The sequence below is a fragment of the Pezoporus flaviventris genome, unplaced genomic scaffold (genome assembly GCF_033815535.1).
Source record: "Pezoporus flaviventris isolate CSIRO_AGI_PZ_B2104156 unplaced genomic scaffold, CSIRO_AGI_Pfla_v1 ptg000013l, whole genome shotgun sequence".
Lineage (NCBI taxonomy): Eukaryota > Metazoa > Chordata > Aves > Psittaciformes > Psittacidae > Pezoporus > Pezoporus flaviventris.
The window spans coordinates 9,521,039-9,540,720 of NW_026892561.1; the positions used below are offsets into that span (position 1 = coordinate 9,521,039).

Here is a 19,682-nt window from a genome sequence, read left to right on the forward strand (position 1 = left end):
AGACCTTAACTGGTTTATTCCCAAAGAGTCTCCTGTTTTACATGAAATAGGGTGAGCTCCCAGGAACTTCTGAAGAACAAGGACACATCCAAGCTCCATCAGAAGCCTTCCTAGGAAAAAAACCTTACTGGAGGACAAGCATTATTGCTGTAGAATGAAAAAAACAAAAGTATCTGGGGAAGAGTTGAGTAGTTCTAGATCTTCCTGTAATACCGCTGAAGATAGCAAACAGACAACTACAGCTGTTACTGACTGAGCTCCATGAGACTTGTTTATGCTGTTCTTCCCTTTGCCTGGGTTTCGAAATACTGAATTTTACATTAATTCTTCGTCATCTGCAGTGTCACTGTGAGCTCCAATAATGTAAGAGGAAGGAATGGCTATTGCGAGCTAAGACACGGAGGGCTATTAAAGCTGTATGAGGATTTGGACAGCATCTAATCATACCTGACTTTCTGTAATCACTAATGTCTTTCCTTTCCTGGAGGGTTAAGTGCATTAAAGTAAAATATCAAATCATTTATTCTAGTCCCAGTGGTGGCCAGAGTAAGATGATCTTTCCTTCAGGCTGAGTGTTTTCCTGGGTTCTACAGGAACTGAGTGACAAATAAATCATGGAGCATCTCCTAACTCAGACTGTAATTCAGTTTTCTATTCAAGCTCTCCAGCAGTGATCTGTCTTGATGCTTGACATGACTGTTCTGGATTTTTGTAATACCATTTGCCTCTAAAGGCAATTCTGTGATTCGATGAATTCCCTTTAAAAAGCAAACACGTAGTGAAAATTACTCCAACAGTGGAATGCGTATTTTAAAAAATAAGAAAGTGTGTTTGTGCTTTCAAGGTAGAAAATGTCTCTATATATGTATGTGCTAAAGCATCCCCTGTTTTTAATTAATCTTCAAAAATTGTTAATATAGCTGACTTTAGTATAGGAGCTGCTGGACAGATGTAATACATGTTAAGGAGCAAATTTTCAATCTGTGAAAAGTGGATATGCATGGAGAGTTCATATGTAAAAGATGTTGGCTATATTTATAGCTTGAAAAGTTAGTCCTAGAAGTTGACAAGTCAGATAACCCAGAAGAAATACATACAAATCATGCCCCTTAAATACTATGTGAACTAATGCATACGGTGCCTAATTCAGTTCTGATTCCTGATGTCAACTTCAGAAAGAAAAAGAATATTTATTGTAGGGGCCATAGTAGTGTAGAGAAATAGCTGAAACATCGTGAATTGTTTATTATTATGTTAAACTGATGTCAGCTTAAAAAAGTTAAAAGAGATAAAACTGTAGTGGAGGACAATGCCTGTTGGAAACTCGCAGCTCCTCTAAGGAAACAGAAAACGTGATGCAAAAATTATTTCAGAAATAAAACAGCAATATATTTGCTTTCCACATAATAGTCACCAACTATGCAGATTAATATCCTTATTGGGAAAAAAAAATAACCAGCCAGTGCTCTTAAATATCTGCTCAGACAGAAAAATTTTGCATCTTAGTATCATGAAAAATATGGAAGTTCTAAAACCACCCCGTGGCACCACTCTCTCCATCAGCTTCTCTACCAAACAAGTAATTGCTTTCTTCCCAGTTCATTACTTTTTTACCTACCATGCCACCAAATTATCGATTTCTGCTGTCACCCCCAATCACATCTAGCTGTCCTTCAGTTTGCTGATTTCCTGCTCTACAAGAGTCATAATTGCAGTGTCCCATCAACTCTCACCACCACGTTGCCCAAGACACTAATTTTTAATAGCTGAAAACTGATAGGTCAGGGTGTTGCGCAACATCATCACAGCATAAAGATAGAACTTGCCCCTCTTTCTGCCTATCAAAAGCTATTACTCCACATAAACCTACAAAGATGGACTATTACTTCTGCTTCTTACTGTTTCTTTGGATAAGACGTACCATTTACTTGGTATCATAGAGTTCATATCATGAGTTCCATAAACAAGTTGGCTTAACCGAGTTTTACTGTGAAGGGAATGAAACTATCAGAACATCTTCATACTTGTATGTCATGGCACTAAGTTCCTGAGTTTAGTATGAAATAATAGAAAATAAATTTAAGAGGAAAAAAACCCAAAGCCTCTCTTTTGTGGTAACTGCATTGTCTATTTACTGCCAAATTAATAGAACAGGGTGATGATTAGCAATGGAACAAGTGTCCCAAGATGTCTTCTTCTGTACTAATGTGGGAGTGAGCCAGAATCAGATGTAATTTTTGTATTTCATATCAGCAATAACAAAATCCCTAAATCTATTCAGGGTCCATCTTTTCGTTTCTAGAGAAGCAGAGCAGGTTTGATTTGTCTGTGCATATGTGTGTGCAGGTTTGTATTTTCGCATTTTGAAGTATATAAAGCAGTTAGCTGGTAGTTTCCATTATAACTGCTTATTTACTCTTCTGAGGGTCATTTCAGTTCTCACTAATGCTATTAGAAGATATTACTTGAATTGGATGGTTCAATTTTAATTTTTTGTTACCACACTGGATTCTGTCCATGTGTGTTCAAAAATTACATAGTTAGTGGCTTCAGATTGCACCTATTTTGAGTAAATAAGGTTGGGATATACAACTAGCAGCAGCCCCTACAGAACTATCAGCTCCACTCAGAGCTGGTGAACATTCAGCCTCACCCTTATTTAGAAGTAGCGCTTGTAGCAATAGACAGTTGACAAACGGAACTTGAGAAACTCTAATGATAAACCATGGGGACTCTGCAATGATTTGTGAATCCTGTTGGAACTTCTGTGGTAAAAAATAAGGTGCTAATTGGTTTATTTTAGATAACCTGGAGTATTCCTTAGGGTCATATTGATGGTGATAAAATCTCTGGTTTCTTTTCTAAATTTCTGTGCAATACAAATTTATGACTTCTGCTAATTGCATAATTTTTTATTAATCACTGGTAAGCTCTAGTGTAATTTCAGTTGTAGATTTTCTTCTGTACATGATACAAGATCTTATAAAAAATTAATCTGAGATCTCAGAGTATTTGATACAAAAGATAGAAAATATTAGAACTAAAGGAATGGATTACAGAGAAATATGTCTTCCCTGTGTCCCCTCCTCCCATTTTATGGAGTTTTGGAGGTTTTTTTGTTTCTGTTTTGCTCTTGGTTTGTTTTTTCTTAAATAGTACTGTTAAAAGTTGGGGCAGGGGCTGGGGCTGCTCACTGGGGCAGCGTTGCTCATGGCAGGGTGGTAGGGAACTGCATCCTGCTGCCTGTGGCTCCCCCAGAGGGTTTTTTTTCAGGGGGTTGGAACTAGATGATCTTAACGTCCTTTCCAACCCAAACCGTTCTGTGATTCTGTGAGTACTTTATAATAGGGAAATGTTCCCTGCGTTCCCAGTCTGCACATTACAGCTTCATTCCTCAGTCCCTCTCTATTATTTTTCCTATACAAGCCTTCGACTCTTTTTTCCTGTCCTCCCTTTCCAATGGTGATTACCCTACCTTATGTATTTTTCTTCACATATTTTTACTGTTTTCCCATATTGCTGATTTTTTTTTAATTCATTTTTCCACAGTTAGAATCATAGAATCATAGAATAGTTAGGGTTGGAAAGGACCTTAAGATCATCTAGTTCCAACCCCCCTGCCATGAGCAGGGAAACCTCACACTAAACCATGCCACCCAAGGCTCTGTCCAACCTGGCCTTGAACACCACCAGAGATGGAGCATTCACAACTTCTCTGGGCAGTTCTGTAGCAGTAACTGCAACAGTCAGTTAGCTTGTAATTATTAAGAGAAGCAAATCAGGGATGGAGCAACATTAATAAAAGCATTCCTATGTGGGTGTCTGGGAATCAAAGCAGCACTTCTATACGTAAATGTGTCTCACTTCACTTTTTAGTATTACCAAGGTTAAAATAAAACTATTTCTTATTTCATGTTTTCACTTCAGAAACAAACCCTTGCCTAAACTAGTCTGAATAAAAACAGTGAGTTGTTCTTGTCACAGTTTTAGCTACTAGCACATAAAAATCATTATAACTTGCTCAATCTTATGAGTCTCTTTATGTTACCACCTAAAGGATTGTCACCTTTTCCACCAAAAACTACCAACACTCTGACAGTGATACAATCAGACTTCTAAACTAGCTATCTGTTTGAAAAGCATGGGATAACTGTGACACAAGTTTTTGTGTCACACCCTCCTCTGTTTCAGGTAACAATATATGGATGATTTCTCCACTTCCTAAACAATAATTGTTTTCACTTCCGCATATAGCTGCTTAATGATTATAAAGTTAGAAGTGACAGCTATGGCTATATAGAGCAATTTTTAAACTGCAGACTCTAATCAATTCTTTTTAGGAACAGTATGTAAATTTTTAAATTCATGGGGAATCCGTTGCCAATTATGGTTAATTAAGCAGTAAAGAAACTGACATGGGAATAAATTTTGCTGCTTGCTTCAATTCTGAATTTGACTCACTTGTTTTCATCCTTGCATATTACAATTCTGTCTGCTTCATATAACAACTTCTAAAATTTCTCTTTCCCATAGAAAGCTACAGGAAACATATTTTTCAGCGTTCTCTGATCTCAGCTCTAATTCTTCCCTTATTAGACATGGTAGGCAAGGAATCATTCTCACAGCCCATCTGGAATTCCCTCCAGTTTATCAGCTGTCGATACTAGCAGTGCTCTGAGCATCCAGGAGCTATCACCCCTGTGCCAAACACCTTGATGTCATTATCATTTGGCTTACATTCAGCACTCCTGTTCCTCCATCTAATTAGACCCCCTGACTAAGCAGCACAACCCGACTCCTGTTCACTTAATTGTGAGCTATAAATCTCCCTTCAGAGACATTGCTTTGTCTAACAGGAAAAAAAATAAATCTCCTAACCTATTTATATGACTGGAGGTCTGATGGCCTGTTTTCCACAGCCAAAGATCAGTCAAACACCACAGGAAGGTCTCTACCTGAGGAAGTGACTTAAATAAAACTCAAAGCAACTCCTTTGTTTTTTTCTCCTGACCAGCATTGACTACAGTGGTCAGAGACTTAGCAGTCTGTGCTTACTCCTGCTCTTGAAGACCAGTGACAAATAACTTTCTACTGAGGCAAGTCCAAGAGGTCGAAAGACCACCTTGCAGCAAGTGGGTCTAATAATCAGGTCACCTGTACCTTTAAATGTACAATATTTAGGGCATTTCTATATGTGACATGTTTCAATGACTAGGAAAATGCTCAAGACATGTATGAATTGCAGTTATTGTTGGAATCTTTGCCAGCAAAGAGAGCAAATAGAGCATTCATCATCCAATTCCTGTAATCATATTTGATTTTGAGGTGGATGAGAATATTACCATAGAGCAATCAGCCCAATGCCATTATTTTAATTTGGACATGGTTTATTTTATTTTCATTGACATTCGTCATGTTCTAAAATAGAGGACATTGTTATCTATTGTTGCCAATGTTTTTTAACTACACCTATTTGCCTGGGGGGGGGGGGGGGACGGGGGACGACTGTGCTTTCTCCTATTCTAACTTTATTTAAAAGTGCACAAAGAAGAGCTCCCTTTGAGTCTGCTGCAAGCAGACTTCTTTCTGGTTTTCCTGTGCTCTAATTTGAACGACTATAATGATCTCCCTTTATTTTGGGGCTGTCATTTTGGATAAACCACCTGCAGAGACTAGCAGTGGCATTAGGGCTGAATCAGTCTTCAGGGGGCAGTGCCAGGCTGATTCACTCCAGCCTCACCCAAAATTCTAGTTAACTGCAGTTTCCTTGATGCTTCCCCTGAATACACATGAGGAAAAAGCTAGGTTTATTTAAAAAAAAAAAAAAAAACACCCAACAAAAGAAACCAATATATACAGAGGTATATTTGGTATTAACAAACCTCCATTTATCGTCATTGACCAGTGAGATTCACAGTGTTCAACAACTCAGGTACTTTTCTGTGAAGCTCCTTCTGTTGGCTGGGATTTGTTGGCTGCTTATTTAGAAACACTAACCATTTTCTCTCTGAGAGCAGCAAGTACAACCTGCTTTCCCTAGAACTATTTACTTTCCCTAGAATTATTATTCCCTAGAATTATTTACAGCACAGATCTAGAAAATATTTTCCATCATTTTGAGATATAACTGTGCCAGCATCAAATCCTCCAATTCAACTATGTTCACATGAAACTGGGATAAACTTTCCAGAAAACCCATCATTCTTGCAGTCACCATTTATTTAAAAAAATATAAAATCAATGTATACTGAGGTACGTGACTTCTGCTGGTGATTTCTTTACTTACCATGATGTCAGAGTAAAGCAAAACTAGCTGAAAATCAGCTAAAAGGAAATCTTAGATAATCTTAAGGTCCTTTCCAACCATAACCATTCTATGATTCAGAGATCTGTTCTTGTTCCTGCTTTAATCCTTGGGATGTGTTCCTCCAAACCAGGTGGAAGCAGAACAGTATGTGGTGTAACTACAGCGTGTGGGTGTTGTTAAATTCACATCCTCCCAAATGATGCTTTATTACCTCTTTCTCCCACAGAAACACCATTACTGAACTGACTGAAGATAGTGAAGGTAGACCACATGTCTGTGTTGGGCAGGCAAAAGACTTTACTGGATTCTTACCAAGCATAGCCCTCAAATGTTCTTCAGAAAGGTTTATGAAGCCTTTCTTGGCTCAGAGATTTAGGCTGGCTTGTAAATTAATATGATTCTCTTGTCCTCAGAGGTCTCCCTCATCTTTCCCAGTCCAACAAAATAGACACAGTGAAGTACAAAACCGTCATTAGTGCCTCATTGAGGTAAACGCTAGAGAGAGCTCAAACCTGAAACCCCATTGACCTCACAGGGAAGAGGTACTTTGCTTCTTCCTGTATCACTGGTAAAGATGATATCAATTCAGATAGCAATACAGTTGGTGTCTTGTGTTTTGCAAGTGCTTTCACTGGCATGATTAATAGAATCATATTTCTATAAAACATAGGCCTTGACTATAATTGAACTAAGCCATCCATAAAGATACAGTAGATAATTCAGTTGCCAAGAGCCATGTTTTGAAGTTGGGATTTGTTTTCAGAGGGAAAGGAACCTATTGATTTATAGACATGGTCTACTAAAAATACAGGTTTTATTGCTGTTTGTTCTTTGTGAATAGGGTTGTTTGAGTACCTTTTATGTTTCATTCAAGCCTCCAATAATTATCACAAGGATTTCATTTTGAAATGTTTAGCAATTTGGTGAAGTACAGAACTCACATGGTTACTTTGTTTCTTTCAAAAATAATTTCCCTTTGAAAGCTGCCCTGTCTTCCTGTGGCTCAGGGTATTACAATTCTCATTTTGTGAGGGGAAAACTGAGTCTATGTGCAAGCTTCAAATAATTGGTTTTCTTTGGGTGACAATACAGGCTTTCATTACAAAACCCAGATTTTCAGAGTACTGAAGCACAGCTGGTGTTCTTTGAATAGGGGAAGTCGATGTTTCAAATTCTTGGAATCTTCAGAACGTTTTGAGATTGATCATGTGTTTTTTTTCATGGTAAACTGGATTATTCAGAGGAATGGTACTAATGAGAAAGCAAACCTGTCATCTCTCCAAGTGTGGTGTGACCTACACAGTAACAATCAGACACAACCCAATTACAATTTACTGGGGTTTATGTGTACACATACCCACAAACATTGTATTTTATGATAAGTCTTCCCTACCATATCTAATGAAACATGTACATTTTTTGCTGAGAAGTGACAGAAACGCATATCCCCACACTTCCTCAGGCACAGGCTAATGCAAAGATCAATACTCTTTTTTTAAAAGAGAAAAATGACTGCTACTGCTGAACCCAGGACATCAACAAGGAAATTTCAAAGCTGCTCGTCGTGCATGGGTAATAAATTTCTTAACAGTAGCCCAACAACTTTAAGACATGTTCTTCCACAAGCCCCAGTTTTGACACAAGTTAAGATGTAAACCTATCAGATAAACACAAATTTCTGCTTTATAAATAAAAAATAAGGCTTTGAGTTTTGAGTAACAGTGAATGACTAAAGAACTCCTCAAGAACAGATAAATGTCTACCCACATCACAAGATGAACTTCCTAGTGGTCCTCAGGGTCAGAGCCAGAAACTCAATTCGAAAAGCCAGTCAGAAAATTCTCTGTATTGATGATTATAGAGACTTACCTATGATAGTAATGAAGTCTAGGGCTGAGCTAAGCATAAAGCTAAATATTAAAACCATAAAGATTTAAATTGTGACTAATACCAATGCAGATTTGAGCACACAGGTGTTGAAGTTAAGCTTATTTCACAGCAAAATTTCTACAATGTTTGCCGCACTCTCTGGTCTCCAACAAGCTTCTATATTCTTTTGTTCACACAGACGCAATTTGTAGAATCCTTCTTGTCTTTTTGATATTATTTCCCTATTTTTCCACTATTTTCTGGCATCTGCCACTTTAAACTCTTGGGCTGATATTTGCCTCTGAGTTTACCTTGAGATGCTGATGGAAAATTCCATAAGAAAGCAAATCACATTACCAGTGACAAAATGCTTAAGTAACAGAGATAACACATAAATCATCATAAGGCAAAGCGTGATACTGATTTTGCAATGGTGGGTGTTGGACAAGCAGCTCAGTATCTAAAATTAAGTATCACACTGTATTAGAGATACTTGGAAAATAACTTCATCTATATAAAAGTTAGCATCTCCAGCAAAGGTCCTATTAGGATTTAAACCTCTTTCTCCATGGCTTTTCCTCTTGCCTATTATCTTTACCATGGCAGGTGGGTACTGGCAAGACATCTGCAGAGGTGCACAACAGTATCCGACTTGAAGAAAAAGCCCACTGAAGTTCATGAGTTTGGAAGCACTAATCTAATGTTTTTTGTCCTGGGGTTCATTCCACATCCTAAAACAGAAAGATTGAAAATAGTCATCTGCTGTGACCGTTATTTGCTTGCTCCTGTAATTTGAGATTACCGTATTCCATTTTTTCCATAGTGATGTACCTGGCCTCAATTCAAGAAATAAGAAAGAATCCAGAGCAACTGTAATTAATGTCCTTTAATTTAATAAAATCATATTTCTGTAAAACATAGCCAAGTAGCAAGCAGTGTATGATTACCAACTTTTTTTTTTTTTAAGTTTGATGCAGACAGAGATGAAGAAGAAGTGTTCTTTGACATAAGTTCGGCAGTTGAGAATAAACTATTTGCAAACAAAGAGGCTGCAACAGGTGAGTTAAGTAAGATCTAAAGAACTACCTTTTTATATTGCATTTGACATTGGTGGGATGCCTTTTTCGTATTCTTCAAGTATGTGTGTATGTACTGTAGCAAAGTCTTGACCACTCTCAAACAATTGCATAATTAAGGGCAAAAAAGTATCATTACACTTGGAAGCGTCATACAACCCACCTAACATCTTGTTTATCTACAAGTTCACCTTAAGATACTATAGATAGTCCACTAAACAACTATATTATTAATACAAAATCTTTGCAAGTTGATCCGTCCCAGTTGTCAGCAGTTTCAGTTTCAGGTGATACCTCAGTCTTCACCATAAAACCAGTCCTATGAGACTAATGGTACTTCCTCCCTAATAATTGGTACTGATTCTGAAGCTATGTGTGAATATTAGTCATATGTTTGGGAGTGTTATTTATTTATATATTTATTATTTGCGCTTACTGAGGCTTGAATGTCTTCAAAGTAAAAGCCTTTGAGGGACAAAAGACTGCAAAAGAATTGAAGCTAAAAATCAAAGCAGTGAAAATCTGTAACATCTGTCAGATATTTTCCTTGAGGGGAACAGTAAAATGTTCCTTGGTAACTTCACAACTTTTTCTTTTTACAGACTGCATCCCTGGCTGCTTTCCAAGTAGACCATGAGGGTTATATAGGTAGATGAGGTTATAAATGTCTCCAGAAACAGCATACAAAAAGAAAAAGAAATTTTAAGTGAAATATTTTCCTATAAAATTTACAAGCTTTATTAAAACAAAAATTAGATATATGTAGTAAAAAAAAATCATGTATGTGATCTCCCCCCTGTTTAAGGTAAAACTCATCTACAACAATTTGGCAGACAGGGTAGTTCCAGGTATTTGTAATCGTGAACAATCATCTGGGAGCTGCTAAGGAAGAAGGAATTGATGAAGCACAATGTGGTCTCATAGTAGCAATACATCTATTGTCTTTTTTTGACAAGGGGAGATTACTTTTTTCTGCTAGCAAGATACCTGTAAAGAGAAGTGCTTCAGACAGAATGATTAGGCCATATTTTGAAGATTTGAAAGGGGGTTCCAAGCTTGCTAACCTACAAAACCCACCTGTAAGGATGTTTTTGGTAAAGTTCAAAATTACAAAAAGACGAATTAACAAGACGGGGTGGGAGATTGAGAATGATATAAAGTGTATTAGCTAAAACCCCAGGTTTCTAGTGGTCAGCTTTGTGATGATGCACGCAAGAATAAAGACTAGGTGGCACACTTACCTCTTTTTTGCTTAGCCTTATTCCTAGAGGCAAGAGAATGACTTCAAACCTAAAATGGCATTCACAATGTATAGCATTGTATTAATAGATACCTGTTGATTCCCTACTTAAATGAGCTAAGTACTGAATAGCAAGATGAAAGAAGTGGGATAAAGGTGCTGCTCTGACAAAGAGACTGACAAAAGGTAAACAGTTTGCAAAAAAAAGGTAGTGATTCTGGATGAGTTTCAGTCAGTTCCATGAAAATCTGATCTACTTAATAAATCCCTCACCTAAATAGCTGGAGAGCTATAAGCTTTATCAGAAGCCATGCCATAATCATTGAATTGGTGCCTAACCTGAGTACCAATAATAGTAAGGAGATTCAAAGTACCAATAATAGTAAGGAGATTCAAAGTAGAATCATAGAATCATTTAGGTTGGAAAAGACCTTTAAGATCATCAAGTTCAACCATCAAGAAACAGGATTTCTATAGGTCCTATGAGACCAGATATTTAATTTCTAGAGTTGCAATTCTAGAATTATCTTGATCTCACTTTTTGTCTTTTAATTTTATTAGTGCTATTATAGTATATTTTAGTTGCTAGCAGCTAATGTAAACAGTATTTCTAATATTTTCATGCCTCCATATCAATCTAATTCATATGTTATACCTGTAAAATCCAGTTGTAATCAACTATGTAAGAATATATACTGAAAGAAAACTATTTTATAAATTAAAATACAACTTTCTCATTGCCTTCTGTGACATAGTAAGACTGTTGCTATGAGCAACCTGTTATGAAACTCAAGAGTGTAAGGTTGCAATAAAATTTGTATTAGAAGCATCTTACCAAGAGAAAAATTACAAGGTAACCATTCTAATGCTTATCAGTCCTTCAGTAAATTATTTCTGTTATGTTCCACTTGAAATTTATCTTCTAAGCATTTGTCTTGCCCAAGTGCTTATATGCAACATGCGTTGAGTTGTTAGTGCTTCAGAGCATGTTCTATAACATAAAAAGACATTTTTATTTTATTGAGCTTAAACATGCTATTATGAGAAGCAACATATTTCACAGGATAGTCTTAGATTACTTTTATGACAGTCGATGTTGAACAGTGCAAATACTATGGTTGTTAAAATATGAGTATGGGCATACTTGAGCCAATGAACCATATTGAATAGAACTGTTATCAGGATTTGAAATAAGTAATGAATATAAGCAAGGATTGGAAATACATTAGCTGATTTGCCAAAACATAAATGGTCCAAGAAGCAGATTTAATTAACTCACATGATGGTGTATAGATACCTTGTAGTGGGAAGTTAAATCAACTGCAGATAAATTTAGACAGATTGGTACAATTTAGTTTCATTGTATAAATTAATTTAATGAACTGTGAAAAAGCAATGTGTGACATTTGCATGTGGGAAAAGTGATACTTTCAGAGAAAGTGACATGCACCCAGGCTCAGAACACTGAAATATTTTACAGGACCAGAGACATTTATGGCCATGATGCCATTGGGCTCCGGGGTGCATTTCTGGGGTAGGAATCACACATTTGCCGTAATAGCCATACCCTCTCAGCTTTCCATAACTAATCCTGTGAAATTCATCTGAGGAGCAGCAAATAATATGTAAAATATGGCATAAAAATTCGAAGTACAGCCTTATGGTGAAGTAAGTAACTCCAGGGGAGTCATTCACCCTGACTCTCAGACCTGGCAGGAGGATCTCTTGTCTGCACACCCTTGTACAACTGCAGCCAGCCATTAATTCAACTCGTCCCTCAGTGCTGTGTGAGTGGATCCTCTGGGTTTCTAGCAAGACTAATCTTTGCGAATGATGCCTTCAGTGTCAGAACAGAAACCCTGGGAAAAAAAAAAAAAAAAGCAAAAGAAAAAAAAAAGAAAAGAAAAAAAATGAAAAAAAAAAAGAGAAAGGAATGCATTCTAGCTGCTCTGCTGTTTCTTTTTTCAGCAGCCTGCTCCTCCCTGGAGAGCTGATTATTCATTTAATGAGGATTTAATAAAAATTTCCAACTGATTTATTTTTTAATTGTGCAGTACTGGACCTAATAAAATCCTCTCTGGTTTTCCCCCAGGGAAATCACAGGGCACATGAAAATGACCAGGTTTCCCCTTATCTCTACTCTATGCATGCAGTGAAATTGAAGCAGCATATTTTAAGTTGCAGGAGTGGCTTTTCAGGTCAGCTGCTTGCAAGCTATTTCCCCATGGCAGAGAGCTTTCAATGCAGTTTCTTAATTCTATTGAGGTTTTTTTAGTGGTTGAGTTTCCCTTTTTGAAATTGAGACAGTTACTTAGATCAGCTGCAATAGGTTCATACAAGCACAGGAAGGCTCTAAGGTAACTAAGAGCTGAGATTACCTGGTGGAATAGGGCATGCCTTTGAAAGGAATTAGGACAATTCAGACTGTAAGACTCTCCTCCAGTGGTAAGCAAGTATTTATATTTTTATAGCCTAGTTCTCAGTGCACCAACATATCAAAGGAAAAACACGACTTACTCAGAAAAGGCAATGAGCCTTATTTACAATCCCCTGTTTTGCTGTCAGAGCAGATGTGCAGCCCTCAGACTCACCGAAAGCAGCAGGACATGTTTGCTTCCAAATGTTTTCACCAGTCTTCCCCTTTTCCTTAAGCCAATATTTTGTGTTTCTCTTGACAGCTAAACACTGCCAAAAGTTTTATATAAAATGGTGCTGATTGGAACTTGAGCTTCAGAAACCTAACACTTTCCCCTTGGCTTTAGCCTCCTCAGCAGCTTGACCTCCTACCACAATTACTGACTCCCAGTAAAAGTGACTTTCTGGTACACTTCTGCTGCCACACATACTAGCAGTTAGTGAGCCTGTTGTTCTCCCCAGAAGACCTGTTTTAGCAAGATTTAGTCCAAACTCAACAAAATACGCTGCCTCCAACAACAAACTGAGCTGGAGGATAGCAAACTACTCATCCTTATTCAAACTGCACCAGGGATTTTACAAGTGCTCTTGTATGTCCCCTTGTTATTTTTTCTTGCCCTGGGAGTAGCCGTTTGCTTCAGTTAATTTCTGGTGGATGTGTCTTGAGGCAATTTGAGAAGGGTAGAGAAGTCTGTATGCTGTTCAGTGATAGATGGTTATGGAGTTTGTTAGTTTTTATTGAACAAAGAAAGAAAAGCAATATATTTTCAATTTTCCTGACCTTACTTGAATATACCCTAGATATGCTTCCCCAAGGAAATTGGTGTCCTAGTTCAAGAAAAAGGGCCTTAAGATGCTTGACCATATTAAAATTGTATAACCATTATGGCTTTTATCGCTTAAGATACATTATGCATGAGTATTCATTTTCAGCCTGACCTTTACATTTAAGTTTGCAGCACCATATTTCATACTAACATTTCTAGCTAAGGATACATACTGCTCATGCTGGTTAAGTGATAGTTAATCAAATACTTGCACACAAGGGCCTTTAAAAGTGATTGATGTGTCAAGATAGGTGAATGCGGGTGATGATTAAGGCTTAGTTATATTACCAACGATGATACGATGTTAAGAGCAAGATGTCAGCTGTGTAAAATAAATCAAAAAATTAATATTCTCTCAGCAGCTGTAAATCTATTTGGTTGCATGTATCTTTTACACACAGGTATTTTCTAAAGATCGTAAAGTGTATGTGCCAGAGAACATGCTGCCTATATACATGTGACATTGGATGGCAGCAAGAGTATAATCCATTTCTATTACTTTTTTTATAGCAACCTGATAAAGTATACATGAACAGTGGGGGGACCCAAAGCCCACCAGCAGATGGTAGACCCAGCTCTTTCCCTGGTATCTCTTGCATATTCTAGGATTGCATCAAAGATTAATTTGGCAGCAACTGTAATATGGATTGCAAACTAAGACACCCTGCATCATCATCTCTACTAAACAGTTATGGTTTTAGTCATTGTGACATCCAGTTTCTCTCTGTTCTCTTTGTGATGTTTAGTTTACCACCTACATAGATTATTACTATGTAAGCTTTAAAAGGAAACAAAAGCAGATAATACATAAATGCATCTGGCACAAATTGAACTGCAAAATCTGTTACTGATAATGCTTGTTACAGGAAGCATACATCTACAACGGTGAGAAAACTCCAGGTCAGCAATAGTCTTAACACTACGTATCTTCACCGCCAGTGCTTGCAGGAGCATCATACCAGATAGATACACCTGTAACTCAGGAGGGAGAGAGCTATAGTCTCTTTTTCACCACTGAGCTGGTCTGGGGACATAAGGGCACAAACCAGTGCACATCTTAACACTTCCCCTGGTGTTACCTGTTGCTTCCCACATGAAGATAGTGGTTGGACTCACCTGTAGCTACTGGCTGGTCACAATTTTTAGATCTCTGTGTTTCATTACTGTATTTTTGTTATTCTAACAATGCTGTGAAAAATACACCTGTTTATATTTTAATTTGTGTTGAACATGTACAGGATTTGGTTTAGGGCTTCACAATCTAGCAGGTACAGGAGACATTCCTTGCTCAGGAATGAGATAATGCTGGCATATATGTCATGCTATACCTTTCCTTTGTTTATGTAGAAAGATGATTAGTGGTTTATCCTCCCATTGTGGTTTAGCAATGATTACCCCCCATATGATTTCTTGAAATACCAAGGCCAATTTCTCTTAACCTGCTGAAGCTAAACTGTAAAGCTCAGTAAGATCAAGGCTTCTCAGCAGCTGAAGCCTTGATGCACTTTGTCATCCCAAGTGCAAGAATATGCATGACTTGCTGATCTTGCTACAGGGAGATGATGGGGAGAAGGGTCAGAGCCACACTGTCATCTTGAAAAGGGGTAGGATAGGAATGGGGACCATTGCTGCTGGAAGCATGCTGTTTTGGTCCCCCATCAACATCAATCTAGGATCCTTATCTGCTAATCACAAGTTAGTCAGTATTTCCTTTCTCTTTCCTAAACATGGTTTTTATTCTCCCTAGAGTCAAGATGCCTGTGGCAATTTTACAATTGCAAGTCATGGCACACAGAACACCCTGCCCAATAAAATTGCAATCTAGGCTGAAGCAATACACCATTTAGTATAACCATTCCTTATTAAGGTCTGTGGTAGCTTTTATGGGTGTTTTGAAGGCTTTGTTGAAGGAACAGCATTCACTCAGGTACTACAGCAAATCTGAATGGTTCCTCAATAACAGTTTTTGCATACACAAAGACAACTGGTGTTCTACCACATAAAGTGAAAATTTCCAATCCATTTCTGAAGTCTAATTTTCTTTCCTATTTTAGGGCCAAATGAATTTGATTGCAGTCTGATTATGGATTCTGATGATCCTGTTTATACAGATTTTGACTTTGAAGACCAGGTAATTTTCTGTATATATGGCCTCTTTCTAGACAGTTTTCTAGTTTATATACATACTGTGCTTTACAATTTGTCTGAACAAGGTGGTGGAACTTTAACAGTACCTAAGCCAAAGATCTTTTTAAGTGCAATACGAGTAAATCTGTAATACACAGAGGTTGTTTTCTGGTTAGGAGAAAAGAGTGAAAATTATTGTGGTATTAAAAGCCCATATCCTCCATTTCTTCAATTACTGTGCATTCCATCCCAGGCAATGTTCAAGGCCAGGCTGAACAGGGCTTTGAGCAACCTGGTGTAGTGGAAGGTGTCCCTGACTGTGGCAGGGGGGTGGAACTAGATGAGCATTAAGGACCCTTCCAACCATTCTATGATTCTGTGATTGCTGAGTTTCCTCCACAGATTTTAAAATGTTGGAAAACATGGTAAATAGAATCATTGGAATGGACTGTACAATTTGCCCATTGTATATTTAAGAAGGGAGAGTAAAAAACTTTTCAAAAAAGAGGCATGAAAATACGAAGTGTGAAACATAACTAACACTAAATCGAACATTCTCCCCTTGAAAAAGTGTGAAGAAATAAAGAAGAATGAAACGACAACAGATGCTGCCAGTGTGTTGAAACCAACCTTTCTACTGATCCCATTCTATCCACATCCAAAACCTGAATTTTGATAGTGTTTTCCCTATATGTAGGAAGAAAGAAGGCTGGAGGTGGAAAAATGTTGTATCCATCTTTCCCCTCTCATTTTCACCTCAAAACTGGTAAGGTCATATCTGGACTACTGTGTCCAGTTCTGGGCTCACCAGTACAACATATAGAGCTGCTTAAGAGAGTCCAGCGAAGGGTCACTAAGATGATTAAGGAACTCGTCCATCTTTCCTACAAGGAAAGCCTGAGAGAGCTTTGAGTGTTCAGCTTGGAAAAGAGAATGCCCAGACGGGATCTCATCTATGTGTACAGAAATCTGATGGGAGGGTGCAGAGAAGATGGAGTCAAGTTTTTTTCAGTGGTGCCCTGAGACAAAACAAGGGGCAATGGGCACAGACTGAAACACATGAGGTTCCGGTGGCTTGGATACTGTGCTAAGGATAAGTGTTACTGTTCTTGTTGCTGTGGTGTGGATAAGCGTTAAAAGAATGACTTATAATTAAAATATTTTTAAAGCCAACTGCTTATCACACCACCATACTTAAGGGTGGTGTTTTTGTATGTTTTGCTTTCTGCCTTTCACTTTTACACAATTCTGCTTCCATTTTCTTCACAAATACCACAAACACTCCTCTAGATTTGGAGAGGATTGGCAATGAATGTTATTTTGTGTTTCTGTTATCAGAACTAAATGCAGTTGTGAATTTTCTCACCTCTTGCCTCATTATTCACAAAAGATATCTTTTCTTGTGGAATTTTAAAGCTAGTGGTAAAAACAGGACCAACAAAACTGAATTTCATTCAGTATCATCTGTTCATTCATTGGTTTTGTTTTACAGTATTCTGTGCAACAATTTATCCACGCCTGCATCATGTGACATGTTCTAGCCCTGTTCTTTTCTGTTAGTTTACAATCCTTTCACTGTTCTTTTTAGCTCAGTTATTTCAGTTTGGCTTTTTTCAGACACCTTACCTTTGTCCCCAAATCCAAATTTAAATCTCATTCTTTCATAAATTCTTCTTAAAACATTCTTTACCCCAGGAAACTCCTTTAAATTTATCTTTGTCTTGATTGTACTACTTCTTTACTGCAGGATTTAGGCCTTTATGCCCTATAAAGCAGAATATATATTTAAATCATGTTTGGATTATATAAATTTTGCATTTTACTAACATTTTAAATAACATTCTTTTGGCAGAGTGTGAACAGTAAAAAAATTATATTCTTGGTACATAATGTTTGAAATGCTGTTAAAATATAATAAGCATAAGTTTTATAGTAACAAAATAAAATTAACAGAAAAAATGTATGAAAATTATATTGATTTATAATTCAAACCACATGGTTCACTGATGATATATTCATAAAAACACTAATTTGCATCAGTTTGCTTGTGGTTCTTACATGAGACTAAATACAACTACAGTGGGACCTTATGGTCTTGGTCAATAGCAAATACTCTTTCCACCAGATGTGTCAGTTAGCCTTTCTCATTATTTTGCCAGACCAACACATTGCCATTCTGGCAAAAGTGCAATACTGTTAGCAAACAGAAAAGGACAAACAAAGTAAAAACAGTGCTAAAAACCCATCAGTCAGAGAGATACATTCAATACAAAGTAGCTGACAATGATTCTGTTAATCTGCAAGTTGATATCTTTGATACTTATTAGTGACATTTTAAAAAATATTTCTATCACTAGTAAAAATCTGTATGCCCAGTTCATCTGAGATGCCTTGAACAAACAGAAAGAAAATATAAAGGAGAAAGCAATTGCAACCAAAAGCCCTCACCATTTCAATTTTGAAATGGTGCAAGCAAGTATTCTATACAGAAGCAAAGATGGGAGCGGAGATTGTCATAAAGTCATAATAACATCCAGCTATCAAGTCTGAAAAACAAAATTAGAAATTACTATCTGCACAAAAAGATCAATAACTACATTCAGGAGTAGGGAACTGCTCGCATTCAAAATTTCAGTTCATTTTTATTGTTGCAGTGATTTAATACTCTGGTGATTTACCACATGCTGTTTATGAATTGGGTGAAGCACCAGCAACCTTTACTCAGAGAATCTCAAGTGGAAAAGGAACACGTATGAGGATACAAATGTGTCATGAAGTGATGTTATTGCATAGGAAATCTGTCATGAGAATGAGGGGGATAAGAAGGCTGGTTTCTAAGCAACCTTACACAGCTGAGCTGCTAAAAATGGTTGAATTTTAGCAGAACATATTGGTAGTCACTGAACAAGAGGAGTTGGTGGTTAGCGCGGTACACAATATGTACTAAAGACAAAGCCACAGCTGGGCATGAGTATCACTTGGCACATCTAAAATGGACATACGCAGATACCTTTGTGTTTTCTCATTGCAGGAATGAGCCAGGAAAATCTCCTGTGTAGCCTAAGCTAGCAAAGGTGTATCTGAGTTCTTTAAATGAATGCTATTTTTTCCAGAGTAATCTCTCTTACGGCAGGCAGGAACAAGGAGAACAAGTGGTGTGGTTCCAACTACCAATGCAGTTATCAGCATCTAGGAGTGCTCTAAAATACAGCAAAGTACTTCAAGAAACACTTGGTACCTGTTGCTGAAACAGTGCAAAGCAACACTAATGCAGACTAAGATCTGGCTTTTCTGGAGGACGAGGTAGGGGAAATTGAATTAAAAACAACTCAGAAAAAGCTTGAGCTTTGTATTGTACATTTTATAAATGAACATGCAATTAAATTAATATAACTAAATTAAAAGCAAGCTGATTGTTTCCTACTGGCTGTGCATGGATGTTTGTAGGACTAGAACACTTGCAATCACTAAGTCTCTACAGCACTGAAAGGCAGGTGGGAAATACCCACTTTTTTTCTTTTTTGAAGAAAAACTATTTATTTCTCCAAATCACTAATAACTATTTTCTGTTCTCTCAGGTCTGTAGCTATGAGATCCTATATTACAGAAGGAATAATCTAGGTTTTTAGAATGACTGCCCAAAAGATACTCAGCCAAAAAATAAAAATAAAAGCAGACATACTCTTTCAGTGTGCCTTGTGGAAGAACTAGATGGTTTCACATGGTAGCAATCCGTATAGCTTCTTCTGCGGTGATGATTACTATGTTCACGGCTTGATTGAAAAATGTAAAAGCACAATAAACTATGTTCAGATATTTTC

The 19,682-nt window shown here is 37.3% G+C and overlaps 1 protein-coding gene across 1 annotated transcript in view; it reads left to right on the forward strand.

Moving 5' to 3' along the window:
- Positions 1 to 19,682, forward strand: part of AK5 (adenylate kinase 5) — a 91,106-nt gene that overhangs the window by 35,994 nt on the left and 35,430 nt on the right. The window contains exons 7-8 of the mRNA XM_061451551.1: positions 9,144 to 9,234; positions 15,789 to 15,865. Coding sequence (XP_061307535.1) covers positions 9,144 to 9,234; positions 15,789 to 15,865 — 168 coding nt within the window. The remainder of the gene's footprint in view (positions 1 to 9,143; positions 9,235 to 15,788; positions 15,866 to 19,682) is intronic.